The sequence below is a fragment of the Thunnus thynnus genome, chromosome 5 (assembly GCF_963924715.1).
Source record: "Thunnus thynnus chromosome 5, fThuThy2.1, whole genome shotgun sequence".
NCBI lineage: Eukaryota > Metazoa > Chordata > Actinopteri > Scombriformes > Scombridae > Thunnus > Thunnus thynnus.
Window position 1 is genome coordinate 23,154,506 of NC_089521.1, and position 21,735 is coordinate 23,176,240.

At 36.2% G+C, this 21,735-nt stretch overlaps 4 protein-coding genes across 5 annotated transcripts; 3 read left to right on the forward strand and 1 right to left on the reverse strand.

The window, feature by feature from the left end:
• Positions 1–284: 284 nt before the first annotated feature.
• Positions 285–9,967, reverse strand: LOC137183290 (interleukin-17 receptor A). 2 transcript variants are annotated; one of them, XM_067590232.1, is made up of 12 exons: positions 9,877–9,967; positions 5,423–5,472; positions 5,266–5,287; positions 4,892–5,035; positions 4,612–4,730; positions 4,378–4,504; positions 3,908–3,955; positions 3,647–3,804; positions 3,424–3,498; positions 3,245–3,314; positions 2,799–2,894; positions 285–2,714 (listed from the first exon to the last, which is right to left on the reverse strand). In XM_067590232.1, exons 4-12 carry the CDS (start codon positions 5,013–5,015, stop codon positions 1,720–1,722), a joined length of 1,812 nt encoding a protein of 603 aa, XP_067446333.1. In that variant the 5' UTR covers positions 5,016–5,035; positions 5,266–5,287; positions 5,423–5,472; positions 9,877–9,967; the 3' UTR covers positions 285–1,719. The 2 variants fall into 2 exon arrangements, with proteins under 2 accessions (XP_067446333.1, XP_067446332.1); XM_067590231.1 differs by lacking the exon at positions 9,877–9,967 and having other exon boundaries at positions 5,423–5,670.
• LOC137183292 (troponin I, slow skeletal muscle-like) lies at positions 7,718–10,816 on the forward strand. The gene is made up of 7 exons (XM_067590234.1): positions 7,718–7,880; positions 9,082–9,114; positions 9,386–9,427; positions 9,530–9,661; positions 9,742–9,831; positions 9,940–10,110; positions 10,199–10,816. Exons 4-7 carry the CDS (start codon positions 9,557–9,559, stop codon positions 10,298–10,300), a joined length of 468 nt encoding a protein of 155 aa, XP_067446335.1. The 5' UTR covers positions 7,718–7,880; positions 9,082–9,114; positions 9,386–9,427; positions 9,530–9,556; the 3' UTR covers positions 10,301–10,816.
• Positions 10,817–10,954: 138 nt separating this feature from the next.
• tnni4b.2 (troponin I4b, tandem duplicate 2) lies at positions 10,955–18,438 on the forward strand. The gene is made up of 8 exons (XM_067590236.1): positions 10,955–11,203; positions 12,154–12,185; positions 12,417–12,458; positions 12,603–12,734; positions 13,457–13,546; positions 13,850–14,023; positions 14,170–17,364; positions 18,408–18,438. The coding sequence occupies exons 4-7, from the start codon at positions 12,630–12,632 to the stop codon at positions 14,254–14,256; spliced, it is 456 nt and encodes a 151-aa protein (XP_067446337.1). The 5' UTR covers positions 10,955–11,203; positions 12,154–12,185; positions 12,417–12,458; positions 12,603–12,629; the 3' UTR covers positions 14,257–17,364; positions 18,408–18,438.
• Positions 17,301–21,635, forward strand: LOC137183291 (troponin I, slow skeletal muscle-like). The gene is made up of 7 exons (XM_067590233.1): positions 17,301–17,364; positions 18,408–18,442; positions 18,727–18,768; positions 19,226–19,357; positions 19,463–19,552; positions 20,528–20,701; positions 20,832–21,635. The coding sequence occupies exons 4-7, from the start codon at positions 19,232–19,234 to the stop codon at positions 20,919–20,921; spliced, it is 480 nt and encodes a 159-aa protein (XP_067446334.1). The 5' UTR covers positions 17,301–17,364; positions 18,408–18,442; positions 18,727–18,768; positions 19,226–19,231; the 3' UTR covers positions 20,922–21,635.
• Positions 21,636–21,735: the final 100 nt, after the last annotated feature.

Sequence of the window (21,735 nt, forward strand, 5' to 3'; positions counted from 1 at the left end):
ATTGAACTGAACTGATTTAGGGTTGTGGGGAAAATTACCAAGTGGATTGAACTCGAGTTACACTTTTGCGTTACTTTTAACGCAAAAGTGTAACTCGAGTTCAATCCAGAGTTACTTTCCCTAGAGACTAATTACTTTTTATATGCAGTAACTGGTAAAGTAATTCAATTACTTTTTGAGGGAAGAAATTCCTAATAAATAATTACTAATTTTCAGTAACTTGCCCAACACTTTACTCAGCCAAGTACTTGTAGTCATTAGTATAAATAGGCAGACTTGAGCTGTGATTTTTAATAGTTTTTATTTTATTTTACAGTTGTGTAGGTTATGTATTTTGACTAGTTTAAAATATTGAGAGACTGGGAAAAATAAAATTTGACATGTCTTTCTACTTGTTACACCCTGATGGGCAATAAAATAGAAACAAGCTGAAGAAATATTAAGCAGCCACCTCTGTATGTCTACTTTACAACATCCATTATTGTCTCACATTAAATTACAAAATGAACTTCACAATGATTCAGTCAAAGCCTGTTTTTCACACTTTTCACAAGAACACACTAAAAATGGCTACAGGCCCAGATCTGGCTCTTCAGTTTAGTTCCTGCAGCCTTGGTTATTTGGTAGAAAACACGTGTGTGTCTAACTTTATTTCTGCGTATACCAATCTTTAAGGAAAAACTACAGTAGGTGTTTGTCAGAATTAAAACAACAAACATTACCTCAGTTTCTTGAAGGAAAAATCAAATAGGCTCCTCAGTTGCATCAAACCCTGCAGTGTGTTTTCTGTCACTGGAAGGCACAAGTCCAATTCAGCCATTGTAATGATTTTCTATGCTCCACTTACTTACTGCAAATTCCCACCACCCTCCCCCTCTGGGGCCGCTCTCCGAGACTGACACCCGAATTCCCGAGCAGGGGTCTGTGTTGCTATCTTTTTTTTCCTCCTATTTCACTGCATTTATTCATTACAGACTGTTTGCTGAAATTTACTGCAGTCAGAAACTTATTTGTTGGGACAAAACAGCAAATGCCAGACATTTTCATTAATACTGTACAACTCATTTTGTGCCATCATTGCCATTTCAACATTGTCTTTAAATGTAAAATCTCATCAGTGACACTGAGAGGATTACAAACACATATGTAAACACAAACCAAAGTCTACACTTAAGCTCCCTTAAAAAACCTGACATCAATCTAAAGCAGTTATAAAGTATATCAACACTTTTCTATGCAACAGGAGAGATCATGTACCTATGAAAATACTGACTTCTACTTCAAAATATCCATACTTTCAGATATTAAACCCTACAATCAGCCAGCTCATTCTAAAAAAAAAAGTGTCTCCACAAGCAGAGTTTAGTGCTTACCTTCTCCTGTGTAACAAAAATGGTAGAAACTTTGCCCAGAAGGCTGAACTTTGACCCAAACACTGTTTACACAGCCCACAAGCATCAACCACAGATCTCTGTGATGTTAACTATTCAGGAATTGTCTCCTAGTCAAAGCAAAGGATATTCAACATTAATGTTATATGCACAAATATTACAGAATAGATATGAATGCAAACAAAATACAGTATCATGAAATGTCCACATAGATATCCTTTTTTAAAGTTTGCAAAGAAGTGATAAATGTTCCTCCATGTTTTCTTCATCCGTTCAGCATGTAACAGCTAATTCTCTGTTGTTTATTTCATGTTCCGATATCAGTTTACTATCCTATGTTTTTGTCCAGTTCACAGATGTCATCAAATTGTACTTGATATTTCCCTAAAACTGGCTGCATGTCCTCAACAATATGGGGGTTGAACTGAAGTGAGGTGGACATTTGGAGCCGTTCAGCCATGTAAAGTTGTATTTTGTCTACAGTAAAATCACTTTCTTGTGTCTTTACATGACTGATAACTTGAGTTGAGTCAGGTTCACAATATGTAATGGGGTTCATGGTTGTTTTTGCATCCTGGTAGATCTCGGCTGAGGTCTCCTCAACCTCCAACTCTGAGTTTTCCAGTAATTCCTCTTCAAACCACTGTGGATGCTCCAGCTGGTATGCCTGGAAAGCCTCTATAGCATCTCGTAAGGCTCTACCCGAGGGGCAGTGATGATATTCATCTTCTGCAAGCCCGTCGATGTGATTCACTCTGCCTGGTTCGTGCTTCTCAGTGTCCAGGATTCTGAAAAAAAGCTCCTCAAACTGTTCCATTAGCTTATATCGTACTGTAATGTTGAAAGGTGAAGGAACATCCTCCTCGGAACAAATATCATCAAAATAAGCCACTATGTACTTTTTAAATGATGCAGATCGGACAAAGTGGGGAACCATGAGGCTGAGAGCTGGAGTGAGCATGTCGCCTATTGGTGAGCGGACATCCTCTCTCAGAAAAACCTTTTTATCGCCACACATGGCTCTCCATTTGGCTTGCACTCCTCGTGAGCACAGGATTAGTATTTTATCTGAAGAGCTTTCTATTTGCTCTCTGTGCCAGTCCAGCCACTGAATACTGCCAAGCATTCCCAGTCTGGTAGAGTCCAGCAGATCCAGGACCACTTCAGTACCACATGTGGTCGCCAGGAAGGCACAAAGCTTGAGAACAACAATTTTGTATAAAGGGTGGTCGAGAGAATAGATGACGAGGACTCTTTTTCTGTCTTGCACTTGAAAATATTCAGGTTGTTCTTTGGCAGCAGATGTGGATGTGTTCACGGGATCTAAGAGAAAGATGCAGTCAGACAATAATTATCTATTCAGCTTGTGTCTTGTGTCTATCACATTACATTTAAAAGAAGGTAAACCTTTACGAGATGAACTCCACAGCCAATAAGCAAGACATATTCCAAACATGACCAGCCCCACAGATGCCTTTATAAGTAAAGTCCGTGTTGGATAATCTAAAAAAAAAAAAGTTACAGTATGACAGTATGATTAGCTAAATAACTCCAAAAAACCAAAAATATGATTATGTCAGTGATTCCCAACCTGGAGGTCAGGACCCCACCAATGGGTCACAAGATAATAAATCTCATGGGCTTGAAAGATGATTAATGGGGTAGAAAAGAAGAAAAAATGGTTCTTCTACATGAATTTTAATTTATTTTCAGTGTTTTCTAAAAGTTTTTCTGTTTGGTGGGATTGTTTTACCTCAAAAAAGGGTGGAAATCACTCATTTACGTTACTGTATGCATTATATGGTCATTGAAAACCTACCATATCCTGTATATATGTCAGAAATCGTACTTACAAGGACAGTAATGAAATGTTTTCTCTGGACGCTCACAGTCATTCTTGCATCGTATAAAAAATGGCCGAATCTTTGAAAAGAGCGGACGAGATGATGATTTGAACGCTTTGACGTTATATTACTACAACTAATATTACTGTTTGAACAGTATGGAACATTTAATCAGAAATTAAACTCACCATTATCACCATTTTGCACTGCGAGAGCTGCGATAAACCCAACTCAAAGGTCACATTCTGTGATGTTGTGTTTTCCTTTTTGTACAATGGAATAACACAGTAAGAAAATGCCCAAACACTGTTATATCAGACTAAATAAACACATCATATGATAGTAGTATACAAGTCTCACAACACAGATATTTTTCTTATCATTGATAAAATAATTTAAGTGTGTAATTACCTTTGAGACATTGTTTGAGCAATGGAAACCATGACCCTGAATGGAGACTTGGTATTTCTCTGAATACTTTGCTGCCTCAAAACCCACGACAATGGACAACATTTTATGTTCCTCATCAACTGACACAGAACGAGTTATATGAGGGTCCCAAAGACTACCTGAAAGAACAAAACATGCAGAGTACAACATCTGGATAGTCCTGAGTCTCTTACAGTACTCCATTAAAACTTGTGCGATGTAAAGAAGATTAAAAAAAATTACCATTTTCCAAACACATCTGGGCCTTTTGGATTCTCTGGTCATCACATCCTGGCCATGACAGTGAATATTAGATAGATGATGAGAACAAGATGAATCAAATCACTGTGAATTGTGGTATTGATTTCTGAGAAATGTTCTATTATAAGCAGTATACAGTATAGTGATACGTGCACATAATAAGAATTAATACTGCATCACATTGCTTGTAAAACAAACATACACATAAATTGATTTAGGTTGGTAAGTAATTATTCAAAAAAAAAGACAATAACTTCCAACAAAACAAGACAGTGGAAAACAATATAACCAAATAAAAAAGCATAGAAGATTTTCTATAGACCATGAAGGGGTAGGCTTAAATTACATCTTACATCTACCTATATAACAATACAAAACCTATTTGTTGTCAAAAGTAATTTACAATATTCCTACCAGGCTAATGCCAACATCTGGATCTGGAGGTAACTCACCTGGGATGTTAATTTGCTTTCTGATCCTGACCTGATCACGCTCGATCTCAGGTTCTGGCAAATTAAAAACTGTCACCATATATGAATGCCCAGGCTCGACCACAACTCCATCCAATGAAAATGTCCACTAATATAAAGAGAAAATCAACTGTAGGTCTCTTATCTGTTAATACAGAGTGTATATTGGTTGACATTCATATAGCAAAAGTTTTAAAAAACATGGTACAGTCTTACCTTTTCATAGTTTGGATTCAGCTGTTGGCGGATATTGTAAGAAAACTGCACACATATACTTTGATTTGTACTTTCATCCAGAATATTTATCTCTGATCCACGTAGCTTTAATACAGATGCTGTGGGCAGAGGAGAGTTTATTTTATATTATTTATAATGAATGTATCTCAAATACTTTATTTTCTATTCACTTCTAATCAAAGACCTGCTGATTTGCAACTTTATTTGGACATATTTTAAAATGTCAGATAGACTTTAAAATAGTTAAAGCATTACTTACCATCTGACCTTATTGTCCACGTCACATTCACAATAGGAACAGGCCTGTGTTTGTCCATCCCAACTCCCACATGCTCCGAACCCCACTCTGGGCCAGTAGGAGCGAGATGTGCGGGCACAACCATGTGTTTGTCTGAGCATTTATCTGATATTTTGGTGAATGTTTGGTGAATATATCATTATTCTATATATATGTCACTGATGTGTACTTGTGTGTGGGCAGATGAATCACAAATCAATATTTCTCACCCACAAATCATTCCATCTTGCTAAGAAATCTTTGTAATGTTTGGAATAACTGTTAAATTTAAAGATATGATGTAGAGGATGTATCAATACATTAGCAGTACAATTTGCCAAAAAACAGATACTTACTAATTTTGCAGTGGTCAAGACCCTGGAAAAAACATGAGAGTTGAAGCTTTTGGGCTCACATACACAGTAAATCATGATTCCAGACAATAAATCCCCTTTGATTTACTTTTATAAGAGTGTTAGTATGTTTATTTTGTATAAAAAATTGAATTCTCACCAGTTGACTGCAGTCCAGACGCTTGTCCAAAATCCAAAGAGAAGACGAAACTGTGAGTCCGGCAGTCAAATAGAGGAAACAGAGAAAAGGAACATGGATCATTCTGACATTGCTGGTGCAGCTCCCCGATACAGGTGGAAAATGAGTCAATGAATGAGAAAAAAGGGATATAATTTGCTTCTTTTGGCCAGATGATGCAAAAGTGTGCTTGAACAAACACAGAGAAGCGTCAGCGCACTATGATTTATGATTCGTCTAATGTTTATCAGGTGCTGACATCTGAGTATGCAGGAAGGATGCTGTTATCAAATGTGGTTTGTAGTTTCCATTCTCACAGAGAACATTGCATAAGCTGAAAAGATTGCTCTATCTGAGGCTCGCAGACTCAGTACACACTTAAAATGTACTTTTATAGATGTGCTTTTATGCAATATCATCTTTCACTGTCTTTTATCTTTAAAAGCACTCATGGTTTTATTTTCCATGTTGATCTCCTTTTCTTTTCCTTTACCTCATTCTGTGGGCATCATTGTATTTTGTTTTAACACTATGCATTGATTTTTCATACGTTTTGTGTTTATAAATGTGCAGATGATGTTAAGCACTTTGTAAACCTTTCATTATTATTATTATTATTATTATTATTATTATTATTGTTATTATTATTACTATAGGTCTGCAATTTACTATACAATTCTGTGAGAAAATGTTGCCTTATTGCAGTGCATATGTACACTGTTGTTTTCTGCCAACAGCAAATCAATATGTCAAACCATCACTAGGGGGCAGCAGCGACAAATTTACAAGTAATAAGTTCCTGTTTGAATAAATTGCAGTAGTGGCTGGAAACAAGTTTACAATGAAAAACTCTCCAAGACAATTGCCACATTTTAAAATGAGTTAAGCTGTTGAACAAGGAAAAACATTTTATTCACATGCTTAAACTACTCTTTTTAGGGGGGCATTTTTGGCTTTAACATTCAGCCTGACCTCACGCGAACCTCTGGCGACATCAACTAAATATACAGATAAGATACAGAATCCAGAGGATCAACACATGAAACCAGCAGACAGCCGAGGATTTGGACCATGAGCTCTAAACCTGCAACTAGGTGCTACTGCTTGGTTAACAGAGATTAAATTCTAAAGGACAAAAATGTGGCCACGGCTGTGTGTTAATTCCTATAGCTTTGTCTCGGTGTTACTGTGTCTCCTACTGGACATTGAGCTCAACTATATCAGTTTACATAACACTAAGAATGACACACAGACAGACAGACGTGTGCCACTGAAATCTGACCAGAATAGACTGTAGAGGTGGTATTTAATCTCTCCTCTGTGGTACAGATAGTTCATGTAAAAATATACTTTTATGCAGTAGATACCCTAAGTTGTGATATGACATGCTGTGTTCAGGATTTTAAAAACAGGTTGATTAGCAACGCTTCATTTTAACTCCACCATTTAGCATTTATAAGCAATATGTAACAATTAATAAATGGTTTATAACACATTATAACACTATAATGTAGTTGTAAGCACATATTATTCCTCTTTATCTGTGTATTTGTCAACAATTATAACTCCTCCTATGAAGCATCCATAACTGGTATATAAACAGACATGTGCTCATCATTCACAGGCTTTTTTTTAGCAGTTTATAAATGCATTTAAAACAGAGACAATTTATAGGATTACAACTATGTTATCAAGCATTTGTTAACGGTTTATATAATAGTTATTAAAAGGAGCAGGTATAATTGTTCATAAATACATTAAAAACATTTTAAAAAGTCCTTATATTTGTTTACAACTACCCAATGAGTGCCATAATGTATTAAACACCAGCCAAACCTTTGGACACACCTTCCTATTCACTTGAATAAGAAAGTGTGTCCAAACATTTGACTGGTATAGAGTTTATTGGTGATTAGTTGGGGTTAAAATAGTGTTTTACCTAATTTTCAGTACTGGGTGGCATTAAAGCCAGTTATACTGTTAAAAATATACGTATTCAGACCCATTTCCCCTATAGAGAATAAAATTATTGTTCCATAAAATGACTAAATTCAGCTTAATAAACGTCAACAGGCACCTCTAAAACAAGTGGTCTTTCATGTGAGCTTTTGCCAGTACACCCCATGACAAACTTGAAAAGGCAGACAGGCTCGTAGCACCTGATATCTGCAGAGGAGGATAACACAGCTGTCAGTTAGGCGAGGGACGTGTGAAGTGTGCCCTTGTGCTATCGCATGAAATAAATGTGTCACGGGTTGAGGGCAAATCAAAAAGGGTTGCACTGTGATGCAGCAATTGTCAGGTGGACAGGGAGTCTATTTTAGCGGGCCATTCACATGAGACTGGGAATACATAAATCTTTCACTAATAACCATAAAGTGCTTTTTCTTTTCCTGACTTGCCATTGTTGCTGCCCTCTCTGATATCCCTCAACGTCAAGGTAAGTTTTACACAATAATAAACTGGAGCTATTAAGCACAAGAGAATAAAGGTAAATTAGATCCATTACGGACGTTCAAAGGACTGATTGACCTTGTGGATTAAGTTTTCTAGTTGCTGTGACAGCAGTCCAGGTATCTAAATGTCTGTCTTTACAGTCATTAGTTTGTCTGGGTCAAGTGAAGTCCGGATTTAATGAAGGGAGTAGTGAAGACTAGATACTACGGCTGGTATTTATGAAGGGGAGTCTGTGCCATGTTGCTACTTTTGTCAAGGTCTTTTCAACTGTTCAAACGTGGCTCTCTGGCTTTGACTTCTACGACACCTCAAGCTTCTTAATGATCTCTTGATCCTCTAAGTGAGAAAATGTAACCTGAGGCTTAAACTGGTATCAGCGAGCTTGACCCACCGCTGTGGCCAAAAAGCTGGCGTGATAAGTGATGATGGCTAGCTCATATGAACTGGCGACCTCCTAGATGGATGGGGCAAGGCTGCAGGCTTACTGAAATCTTATGCTGCTCTGCTTGTTCACTTTGACTTTTGCACCCTGCCAGACGGGCTTAATTTTAATTGGATTTAATACCGTGTTGTGTCAGAAGCACTGACATGCTTACATCCTACTTTGAACCTTCCATCTGTTATTATTGCATAATGTGGTAATTTATTTAAAGCCATTGCTACAAAAGACGCCAAATAAAGTGACAGAATGAGACAGGGATGAAAATCTGATCTGAAAATGCTGCTCACTGGCTTCCGGCAGCATTTGTTACTTTATCTTTTTATGATTCTCACAGTCTTGCGTTGGATACTGCTCTTCTGTTGGCTGCCAAACCTTCCAGGGGCTTGGCTTTCTCTGGCATCATCAAGGCCACAGCAGCTGCTGCAACACAGCAAAGCATGGGGGCAATGTGGCCAAATATAGCCGTGCAACAGGCTCACAGTCAGCCCTTCATAACAATAGGAAAGATTATGTGGTCCTAGAAGGATACTGAAATGTATCAGAGAGCCCTGGAGGACAGTTAAGACTAAATAAATGTATTAAACTGTTAACTAGTGGGATTCACCAATTACATAAAATATAAAAGATACTACTGAGACTGTGTAATTTATACAAAAAGTGAAACTCTGTGTGATACAATATGAGTTAAAAATACATGTAGAGCATGACTTACAAAATCTTTTTTTTCTTGTTGTCTACAAAGGCACTATAAACAGCAGACATGTCTGAAGGGTGAGTATTAGCTCCTCAAGGTTACCACAATCCTGTACGGTTTTGTATATTGAATAATAAACAAATGTCTTTTTTTCCCCTGCTTTGTATGTCACGTGTTGATGAAGACCGGTGAGTCAACATAACAAAACTCTCAAAATCATTAATTAATCATCAGTTTTGGTGCAGAATATTATTGCATTTCATGCTTAAAAAGACATTTGAAAACCTTTATCAGTGGATATATTTGATGTACAAAGTGTATAAAGTTTATACCTTATATATCTATCTCACAGAAAAAGTCAAAATATTCAGCCACACGCCGACTTCATTTGAAGGTGGGTCTTGTAAACCTTTATGTGAACTGTATGTCCCACTATGCCACATGATGAAAGACAGTTTTCACCAGGATTTCTATAACATCTTACATATTTTTACAGTCCAAACTACTGAAGAAGGCAGCGTCTATGCTGGTGGCTGAAAGCGAAGAGAAGAAACATGAGAAAGAAAGGGCTATGAATGAGTGCTTCCCTCCGCTGAAGCTGGCAGGTCTGTCAACCCACGAACTCCAGGTACAGATTCCACAGATCATCCTGATTCAAGCATTATTTTTACTTTAAATCATTTCTAACTTTTTTTTTTTCCATTGCAGGAACTTTGCAAAGAACTACATCGTAAGATTGACGTTGTAGATGATATACGTTATGATATGGAGATTAAAGTAGCCAAAAATGAGAAAGAGGTACGGCAGATTTGAATCAGGGATTCATTTCATACATTCACTGACCTATTTGGATGTTGTAGTTGCCTGGTTATTGATTCCTCTTAAACTGTGATGTTTGTTGCACAGATCCAGGCATTGAATCTGAAGATCGTTGAGCTGAAGGGGGTAAAGAGGCCAAACTTGAAGAGGGTGAAGAAAACTACAGATGATATGCTGGGCGCATGCACCGACAACTCCAAACTCATGAAGGCTGATTTCAAGGCAAACCTCAAGACAGTGAAGAAAGAAGAGGAAAAGGTGAAGTTGTTAGCTGCGACAATCATCCCCAGAATGAGAAAATACATTAAAAAAATTGTTTATGATCAACTGTACATCTATTTTACAGAGGGAAGAGGTGACTGACTGGCGTAAGAACGTGGAGGCCATGTCTGGTATGGAGGGCAGGAAGAAGCTGTTTGATGCCGACAATAAGAAGGTGGCTGCGTGAAAAAAAGGACACAAGCACCCCGGGACACAAAACCCTGAGTTTGCAAATACAGCGTATGTCTTTTCTAGGTCCAGGTTTGTTGTGTTCATCACTTCCTTTTGTTAATCTTTATTTTTCACTGTCCAACTCTCACGAGTTCTCCATAACAAGAGAAAATTAAGCAGGTGTTGTGAAGAATGACGTCAACCCTTGCTACTTGTAAATGGGTAAATAAATGCACTATTTAGATTATACAGTATTAAAATAGTTTTATTATTCAATGAATACACACTTGTATGAACAATACCTCTGTTTGCCAGTAATGTAATGTGAATTGTATAGTATATACATACTGACCTTTGCATTTTGAAATTGATATTGAATAATTATATGCTCTGAAGAAAATGAAGATCCGTTTTATGAATTTAAGTTTTACGGTTTGGTGTCTTTCAAAGTGCAGTATTTGTATTACATAGATGATGGCGCTGTCCCACAATCTGTAATACATGTGATGCTGATTAAACAACCATTACCACATTTCTGCTTTGTTTCTTTAGTTTGTTCAGATTTCCAGATTTAATCTGTATTTTTAGTCTTTTTCAATAACAGTCATAATCATGATTATGTATCATAATCACAGACAAAATAAACATTAAAGACTTTACTAGATTACTGGAGTAATTACTGCCCGTACATCCTGTACTCCTCGTACTGAGCAAATGGAAATATAGTGGTAAACCTGGTGTTGGGGGATGTAGAGGTGTAGTGATATACATTATACTGGCGGTCAGGACAAAGGAGTCTATTTTGGTTAGCCACTCACAGAAGGAAATAGGAGCCAATAAATGTGACTTGAGGTTTCCTCTTGTCATTTAGAGACTGCCACTGCTCACCTCACCAGGGTTTCTGCAGGGATAAAAAAAGGTATGTTGACTTTTCTTGTAAGAGTGTGAATGGTGGCGGCTAGTGTGGTTTAAGGATATTTAAGACACTTTTCACCTGTTGCATTTATGTAGAATAATTGAATTAGTAGCAGGTGCCTTATCAGATAGATAGTGACACATACAGACCTGATAGAAAAACATAAACTTGCAGATTTATTCTAAAATTTACTTTCATTGAAGTTGGACCAAATATTAGATGTAAAGAGGCAAAAATATGACAATTACAACTTCTTACCTAGTAACAAAAGGTATGTTTTCAATGTGAAGTCACATTAAATTTACTAATTTAACGTTTAAATTAACTAATCAAGTAATTCACATAGTGATGTACAGTTCAGTCAGTTTTACTAACTAGTAGTAAACATTTACATTTTAACTATTTTAACAAATGTTAATGAGAAGATGATTTATTCCAAAGCTAAACCACTTGAGTTTTGTTACATACAGTACTAGTCAAATATTTGGATACACTTTCTCATTCAAGTTAATTTTGACTGGTACTGTATATTCATGATATTTGAGAATAATTAATTCTGATTTTAGTTCTGAACTGGCTGCCTTGAAAGTGAAGAGACTCCGATTGGGATTAAAAAAAGATTATTCAAACAATGTGCAGCACTCAAGCCTGTGGTATTGCTAATTTAACAGCTTAATGTTGGTATGTCACCATACCAAGGTCCAGATGACTCGGATCTCTTGGCTCACTTAACAAGAGGCAGATCAACAGTGTGTACTGTAGTACAAAAAGATACTGGTTCATAATACACAGAAAAGTGAAATATTAGTTATTTATATTAGTTGACAGTGTTTCTAAAATATCAATGTTAACCACAAAAAATATTGATAATGGTGCTGTATGCATGAAGTGAACTGCTCCACTGGATGATGTATTTTTTCTAATTTTAGTTTAAATTATTTTATTCTTCACAGACAAAAGGCTTCAAAATATGTCTGAGGCGTAAGTTATGATTTTTATTATGTAAATCAACATTTCTAAAGTCATGGTAGTTCTTCAGATCTTTATCATGTCAATACTGACTTTTATTGCTTTACCTTTTCCATGTCTCAATGTCCACCATAGACCAGTAAGTTCCTCATATTATTAGTGTGTATTTAAAGAATCTTTATTTAGAAACCTTTATGTACTGTAACTGTTGTTTCATAAAATGTTTGTCCACTTCTTTTTTGTGTAGAAAAAATCAAAGATCTCTGCGTCTCGCAGACTGGCTCTTAAGGTTTTGTCTTTTCTATCTTTACTACAATAAAATCTGACCAATAATAATTTACTGCAAATTCAATTTCATGACATTTCTTATAAATCCACAAAATAACAATGACTGTGCTAATGTTAATAATTCTCATTTTATTGCTAATTTCAGACTAAACTGCTGAAAACAGCAGCTGTGATGTTGGAGAAAGAGAAGAAGGACAAGAAGCAGGAGAGAGAAGCTACTTTGAGTGAGAGAGTCCCTTCACTTCAGCTGTCTGGTTTGTCCATGCAGGAACTTCAGGTATGTGCGGGTCACTGCATGAACCACCCATCATACTACAATGAAACATGGTTCAAATGCTCCCTACCGAAGCTTCCCTCTGAAGCAGCGCATACAGAATGTTCAAATGCCTTTGTCGTCTATATTTTATATTTCAGGTATTTAGCTCACACCTACCAGTCTCTAAGAACTTATACCAGTAAAACAATCATTAATTCAAATATTAATTATGTGGCAAGCAACCAGTAATAATGAGAACTATCAACACATGACTCGAATAAAAGACACTTAGTCACTTAGTGTAATGTTTCATAAATAATTTAGTGCTCCATTGTTCACTCCAATTCAGAACTTAGATAAATTAAAAATAAGAACACTTATCACCATTACTTATTTTGCAAAAAAAAAAGTATTTTGTTGTGTTGGAAAGACGAGACTGCTCCAACTTTTAATTTATTTCTTGATCAAATATTTTCTTCCCCTAGAGAAATTGTCATTGGAAAACAAAAAATGTGGACGAACTTTCTATGATTTTTGGTCACCTTTTATCTTGGGTGGAATGATGAAATGTGTGGACTGCATTACTTATAGTATCTACAGTTTAATGAAATGGAAAATAATTTTAAAAAAATTTAAAAAAATAAAAATTTAATTGAGATCTGTAACTAAGCAACAAGCCAGGAGACTGAAGGCTTCTTGTGAGTTTGTTTCCATGAATTTTATATGGTTGTTTCTGCCTGTAGGCTCTGTGCAGAGAACTGCACCATAAAATTGATGTGGTAGATGAAGAGCGTTACGACATTGAATCCAAGGTGGCGAAGAATAACAAGGAGGTTTGTGTTCATTCATATTCATTTGATGTACATGTGGATTTAAATCTGTCTGTAGTTTATGGATTATTGTGTTTATTATTTATTGTTTAATGATCAAACATGAACCTTTAAGCACGCTTTGCAAAAAGCAGAAGCAACATTATAGAAATTGTGTTTCTTTTTATTTACCACTAGCATTTAGGGTTGATTGTTTTACTGAATGTGGTTTTAATTATTTTTTAAACTAATTTTGATTTTGATCGAGTGGGATGTTTTTTTAAACTGGCAGGGCACAACTGCATACTGATCAATTGTTTCCTGCAGATCGAAAATTTGTCTCTTAAAATCACTGAGCTGAAGGGTAAGATGAAGCGACCTGCTCTCAAGAGGGTGAAGATCTCAGCTGACGCCATGTTGGGCGCTCTGCTGGGCTCGAAGGTCAAAGAGTCTGTGGACTTCAAGGCCAACCTGAAGACTGTGAAGAAGGAGGAAGAGAAGGTAAGTTTTTCAAGATGATGCCAGGCTAGGTTGATTTCTTGGTTATAAGATGAACTACAGCACGATTCTGTAGTATTGCTTGTGTTATTTTAGGGTTATTTGTGAAAATACAAAATTTCTAAGCAATATTTTCTTATTATAAACAGAAAGAGGAAGTGACTGACTGGCGTAAGAACGTGGAGGCCATGTCTGGTATGGAGGGCAGGAAGAAGCTGTTTGATGCCGGACAGTAGATTTGTATTCATGGACATTTTAAACTGCTTTAATAGATCTAATGTAATTGTAGTGAAAGAGAAACTAGAGAAAAATTAGGTTAATGTTACGACACACAACTAGCAAACCCACAGTGTATGTGTGAGTGTGTGTTTATAGACTTCATATTTGCAATATGCAAAAATATTCATATTCAAACGGATGGATTTGTATATATTTTGCATTTAAATGAGTTGTACTGTGTTGTGTTTTTGTGGTGTTGACACCCGGAAAATTTTGTCTACAATTTCACCACAGCTAAGAATGTGGTGATGTGCTGTTTCTTGATGTTCTTGGAAAAGAGAAAAGTTTATGTGACGATAATAAATAAAAAAAACTGATGCTGAGCTTTTATTTTCAACATCTACTTTATCATTGGAGCTACTTTTTAACACTCGACTGGGACATAACATCAGCCAGATGGTGGTAATAGTTCCAGGACTCGGCTCTTGCCAACAGCAGCAGCTGAGAAGATGTTAAATCATCTTTGTAAATCAAAGCAGACGTAACATTCACATTAAGAACGGTGAATGTCCAAAAATAAGAGGTCGCAGGTTCAGGGCTGCAATAAACACACTAAAAACAACAAGAGCAACCAGAGCACACATCCGCAATCCTCACTAAAAATAATAATTATTAGTGGCAATAATTGAGACCATGTTGGAAACATGTGTTTTCATTTTGACACCTTGGATTTTGTTTTGTACCTGTAATGCATAAATGAATCATATATATATTGAGATTAGTCAATTAATTGATCGAGAAAATTCACTAGTGACAATTTTGACCTTAACTGTTCATTTTTCATGCAAAAATACCAAAAATGTGATGGTTCCAGCTTCTCACATGTTAAGATTTGCTGATATTCTTTGTCTTATTTGATATTAAAGTGAATATATTTGGGTTTAGGACTTCAGGTTGGACAGAAATTTGAACATGTCACATTGGGAATTTGTGATGGGTATTTTTCACAGTTTTTAAAAATATTTTCTAGACCAAACTATTAATTTATGAAACAAGACAATTATCAGCAGATTAATCCATAATGAAAAAAAGCATTATTTGCAGCCATAATAATAAAAACTATTAATAAACTTCATTATCCCATTATGCAGGACACAAAATTAGCACCAGCCTCCAGCCAAATGTTGGCAAAATACGCAAGTGGCTTCACTCACCAGCCAAAAAAACAACGGCAATCTACTGAGTGGCTGGTAAAATTGACATTCACCAGCCATTTGGCCAGCGGATAAAATAGTTAATTTTGCACCCTGCATTATGTTTAAAAAGGATTCCATTAAATAGATGCTTTTATCCAAAGCACCTCTGAGTACCACGGGCTGAATGAGGCTACAAACCTCTAAACCTGGGTACACTATTGAGGACTTTTTTGCTGCTCTTTCCAGTCCCAGCAGAGAAGTATTTGCAAACTAGAGTTTTCTGTAATTATTAACTCTTGTCAGTGCATCCAATATGATGAATAATGATAAACAAAGTATATCACGGGGGGAACTCATCTAATTTTACACATTAAGGCCACTTTATTACTTGTGAAGAGTACTCAGGCTCTGATGACAGTTGTATAATGTCTTCTGTGGCTCTGGAAGAGGTTTGACAAGTCAAATAACCTCTGATGATGTTAGGGTTATTTCGGCTTGGGTTTGGTCACCGCATATTCTTCACAGAAACCTGTGTTCCTGCTGGTGTGGAGGAGTGTTCGAATTAAAGATACTATTGGCTGCATGACGGGAAATGTAGGGTCCAGCATTCCTGGAGGTTGATCCATATTAAATTAAATCATATTAAAAGTAAAGCTAGCTCAGCCTCTAAAGCTTAATTTGGACCACTTTTTTTAATACGTCTCTTGAGAGTCCCCAAACTTTATGAAGGCACAATATTTGCAGAATTACTACATTGAGGCAAATACTAAGAGTAATCCAAGTGTAGTATTTGACTTTGGGTACTTGACTATTCCTGTTTAACTGTTCGTTGCCTACCTATCCTTATGTGAGGGCATGAGTCACAGTCCTTCGCTCGACTGAACATTTGACTCCCTGTTACAACAATGACGCAGATTGAATTGCGGCTGGCTCAGTTTACAAACCATCAAGTCCTGACTAGCACCTGTCCTTGTTCCTCTGCTCCCCTAAATAAAACCAGAGTAACCTCTGACTTTGTTCTTTCCTCCAAGGTGGTGCCATGATGCTTTATCAGGGAACAAAACTTGCATCATACACACGTGCATGAATAGTGACGTATTAACAGTTCAGTGGTGGTCCTGAGGAGAGTGGGCGTGCACTGGACATTATACTACTTATTTAGTAAAAATAATGTGGTGGTGAAAAGTATAAAATCCATTCCAACTGACACAAGAACATAAAGGCAATCCTTTTCTAAACTGCAGCCGAATAGACATCCAATTGTGGCGTCCCAATCACCACAACACTGCCATTGCCTTTTTCATTAAATGGAAAACATCAATACAAACCCAGATAAGAGAATAGGTATTGAAAACCTTTTCAGGCTCCGCTGATGGTACTTTTAGATGCCTATAGATGGACAGCTTAAGGTAGTCCAGATCCACATGTGGACGGTGCTGTTTATTCTATAAATAAAGGTGCAGAATAAGTAAACACCAACACTCTAGTTGTATATCTGCCTTCTGTTTGACTCCTTTAAAATCTTATCTAAAGTCCAACACGCTGACCGTGGGCAAATGTTAATGTGTGACACTGACCCAGCATGAGCGTAGTCACCTTTTTAAACACTCACGGTCACTTCCACCAACAGGTGTTGTCAAAACCATGTAAGATACCTGAAAGTTTGAGCCCATAAATGAAGTTTTATTGCCCCCTTTCCTGTCTGAATATTGCGGTGATGCTATGTGCAACAGTAAATGTCACTGTTGGTGGAGGGACAGTAGCAGTAGCACAGACTGGAGTCTATTTTAGTGAGCCATTCACATTTGGCACAGACACTATAAATCTGATTTTTCTCCATCGTCTCTCAGAAAGTCCCTGCTTCCTCCCTGACACACACTTTTCTTTAGTTTGGAGGTGCATTTGAAGGAACTGTCCAGTTTCATTAAGGTACGGGGTTGATCATTTTCAAATACTTGTGTATTAGAGTAAAGTTGGTATGGTGGTGAAAAACATGCATGTTTGAACAACTACAAACTGTTAGGTTTGAATGTGTAAAATCTCTATCTCAAGGAGTAGCGTTTTGTCTTTGCTTATTTGTTGTTTTATTGGTCAGTTATTGTGACTAACATTAACAGCAAGTTGAACATTGTCAGCTTACATGCCTGTGGATTATCTGGCCATTCACCTTTTTTGTCACCTATGCGGAGACTCTTGTGAGTTATGTTAACACATCCACTGACTCAGCACTTTAATATTTTGCATGTGTTTTTATTGTTATTTTGCTCTTAGTATTTTAGAAAGGTTCATCCTGCGAAAATGCATGCAGATCAAACTGCAAACTAATGTCTACACTATTATTTAATTTGGTTGTGATATGTATTTGAAGTTGTGATTACAATTTATTTTCATGAATTTTCATTTTAATAAGTTTAACAACATTTCGGCAACGTTTTGTGTACCAAAATGTTGTTCCCAATAAATCTTCTCTAATTACAAGTGAAGAAGACAGCATGCATAAGTTCTTTGTTCTATTTTAATTCCACATGAAAAACAAAAACAAATATTCTATCTATATTTTTAGTGATTACATGTAACTAAAGCGTGATCACAATAAAATAAAGTAAATGTAATGTAATAAAAAAGTGAATTAGTGCAGAATTACTCCTTTGGCTCATATAATATTCCAATCTGTCATAAGGGATATACACAACTTTTAAGATCCTCTTTACTGCACCAGGGGAAACGTTAGGTGACTGAACAATAAATAACTTGGTGCAGCAGCTTTAATGGGGCTATGAATGTTTGGAGTAGGTGAAATACTTTGACACGGGAGGTCATAAAGATCATCAATCTTTAGCATATACCTCAATTGAGCAGGTCTTAAAGGTTAAGGAACTTATTCTTTTTGCAATTAAGTGTGTGATGGTAAAAAAAAAAAAAAGGATTAAGAAGAATTAAGAATTTTCCTGTTTTTACTTTGCTTATTCCAGTGTGAGAATTTAAGACAATCATGGCTGACGCGTGAGTATTATCACTTTTGGTTTAATTTAATGTGTTCATCAAAGTATAACTATGTATTGATATTCATTTTGTAATTTTCACACGTATTTTTTCTCTCTTGTTGATGCTCCAACAGACCAGTAAGTACCCTATTATGACATTTTCATAAGCCCTTTTTTCAATCTTCTATTTGTTGATTAATCCCATATAAAAAATGTTTGCAAATGTAATGTAAAGTGCTCTACAATATGTAGTATACTGTATATACAGAGTATATTAAACGATTTTTTTTAAATCTGTGAATTCTAGAGGAAATCAAAGATCTCCTCCTCTCGAAAGCTGGGGTTGAAGGTAAGTGTTTCGTTATTTGAGATCTTTTGCTCTATTTATTATGAAGAATACTGTATGAGAATGTCAGCGTGCGTTTAATTGTATACTCCTAAAAACCCTGAAGAAAAACAACGATTGTAAGCTTAGCAAACAAAGATGTGTGGCAAACACTTTGCCAACATACCCCATAAAGTAGTGCGTAAATTGCATTAAACATATGTTGCACACAAATGTTATATTAAATGTTATATATATATATATATATATATATATATATATATATATATATATATATATGTGTGTTGTATTGAATGTTGTTAAAAGGATGTGTTAAGTATACTCACGGTCAGGTTTAACATAATTATTAAAATTCTGATACTTAAATTGACTTAAGCCAGATTTTCCTTGCTCTGACTGCTCCACAGATCACAAAATTTAAACAAAAAGGATTTTTCGTCTACTTTGAATGTTTCCTTAGATCAGGATGTTGGCAGTTGCTGCTCAGATGCTGGAGGAGGAGAATGAGCAGAAGATAAAGGACAGAGAAGTGTCTCTGTCAGAGAGAGTTCCTCCTCTTACAATGTCTGGTCTGTCTTTGCAAGAGCTTCAGGTGTTTCATCTAATTCAGTTATTTCCATGCATAAAATCTCAGCTCTCTCTTGTGGAGTTCATGTTATATTCTAATACCACTAGAGGGTGTCTTACTCTTCCACAGGATCTATGCAAAGAGTTGCACCGCAAGATTGATGTTGTTGATGAGGAGAGGTATGATATTGGCCTCAAGGTGTCCAAAAATGACAAGGAGGTGAGTTACTCAAGAATGAATAGCAAGAAAAAAAAGATGCATGTTGAAATGTTTTTAAAAATCACTGCATCTTGTCTGAATAGTGTCTCTACTATTAAGACAAAGGTCCCAACTCAAAGGAGCTAAAAATTAATAAACAACGCCCCCAAGTGGCTGCAGTGAGAATAACAAGAAAAAACAAAACTTGCACATAAAGCTTGTTGTTCTTGGAAGATACACCCTTCTAAATTTGTTATATAGGACAGATTATTGCCCCCAAATATTTTAAAGTTCAACACAGTTTATAGCTGAGTTTTAAACTGAGCTGGTAGTAAAGTTGGAATTGTCTGCTGGCTGTGAGAACTTGACCTTTTTCTGATCACTTCATGGCATTTTACAGATGAGTTTGGGAACCTTGGAGCCAGTAAAGTGGCTCGATCCAAGATGGCAGCCTGGCAGTGAATTACAGTCTACTAATTGGTTCTGAGTTACTGAAAGAATGATTATAAAACACAAAACCACAGAGAGTCATAGATTTAATCTATTTTACAATCAATAATAAATTGTGCCCAGTATTGAGTAATCATTGTGTTCACTGCCACTAAAAGATTGATAACTTCCTAACCACAGTTTAATAAAATAGTCTGTGAATGTAGCAATTATAACTCTTCCCTTGCTTATTTTATTTATTAATCTTTAAAAAAATATTATTTGTTTTGTAAAGTAGTAATTCATCCCAGAGATGCCTTTGGTTTACCCTGCTTTTAAGGGCTGCTGAAGGAATCTGATTAGTTAAACAGTTGTGTCCTTGAGTCTGGGAATTAGCATTTTTTCATGTTCTTTTTCATTTTATAGAGTGAACTGATTGGAAGAAAACTGTAAACAAATTGAGAAATATCATCTAAACTGTGTCCCCTACCTCTTCTTGTAAGACTTAAATAACAGTGCACGTTAGTATAACACACAGTTCTTTCTATCACATGATTCCCCAACCAGATTGAGAACATGAATCTGAAGATTATCGAGCTTCAGAGTAAATTCAAGAAACCGACCCTGAGGAGAGTGAAGATCTCTGCTGAAGCCATGTTGAGTGTTCTGCTGGGCTCCAAACACAAGGAATCGATCGACTTCAAGGCCAACCTCAAAACGGTCAAGAAGGAAGAGGAGAAGGTACGCCTGACTTTTGCTTTCGCTTCAGATAACTCTTATTTCTGGTTAAAATTGAAGTATTATATAGCTTTTGTATAAAATTGTGTTTTTTATGTATTTTATCTTGACTGTTATGTTATGTTCCCAACAGAAAGAGGAGGTTACTGACTGGCGTAAGAACGTGGAGGCTATGTCCGGTATGGAGGGCAGGAAGAAGCTGTTCGACGCCTCTGGAAACTAACGAAGAAACTAATTATTCATGTTTAAAAGATCTTCTCGTGATGAAGTCTTAACATTACTTCATATATACTGTTCATCTCATCTACAGTGTATTATATAAAAATGGTAGTTTGGACAAAAACCTTTAAAACCAGGATAGTCTTGTTTTTTGTAATTTGTAGAAATAAAGGAAAAGCAACAAACTGATTGTTTAAAGAGGGATTGTGGGCTTCAAGTGTTTAAAACTGAAAAAAAATGAATTACACATTGTATTACATACATACATATATACTGTATGCAAACAGAAGTTTATCGTAAACAGATTTCAGTATTTTTTAGGAACTGTTTTTTGTCATTAACAGCTGTGTGTTAGTGATACAGTCAGTACTTGTTTGCAGTAGCATGTTTCATTCTCACAGTTCTCCTCTGCCACCTTGTGATGGCAGCAAAACCTTTCAAACCATCACAGACAATCCTGGAACTACAGTGTATGTTGACTGTGGAGAAATTATTGTTTGTCCCTCGTAAATTAACTGCTAGAGTCTGTTATATGCTGTGATATGTCAAAATTCAAAATTAATTGGCTATTAAAATATACATTGCTAAAAACCAACCAGTATGATTGCAGTCTTTGTTGAAGTTATTGCACTGAGAGTATATTACATGGATACTTGGTTTATGTACTTGGGATGCACAAACAATGTTCTCTCAATAAAAAGAAACCAATTCTGCTGTTGTTTTTCTCCACTGTGTAATCTAATAATCCCCTTGCGTTGTATGAAGGATCAACTCTTCACTTTCACACACATAATATTGGACTACAGCTCCTACAAACA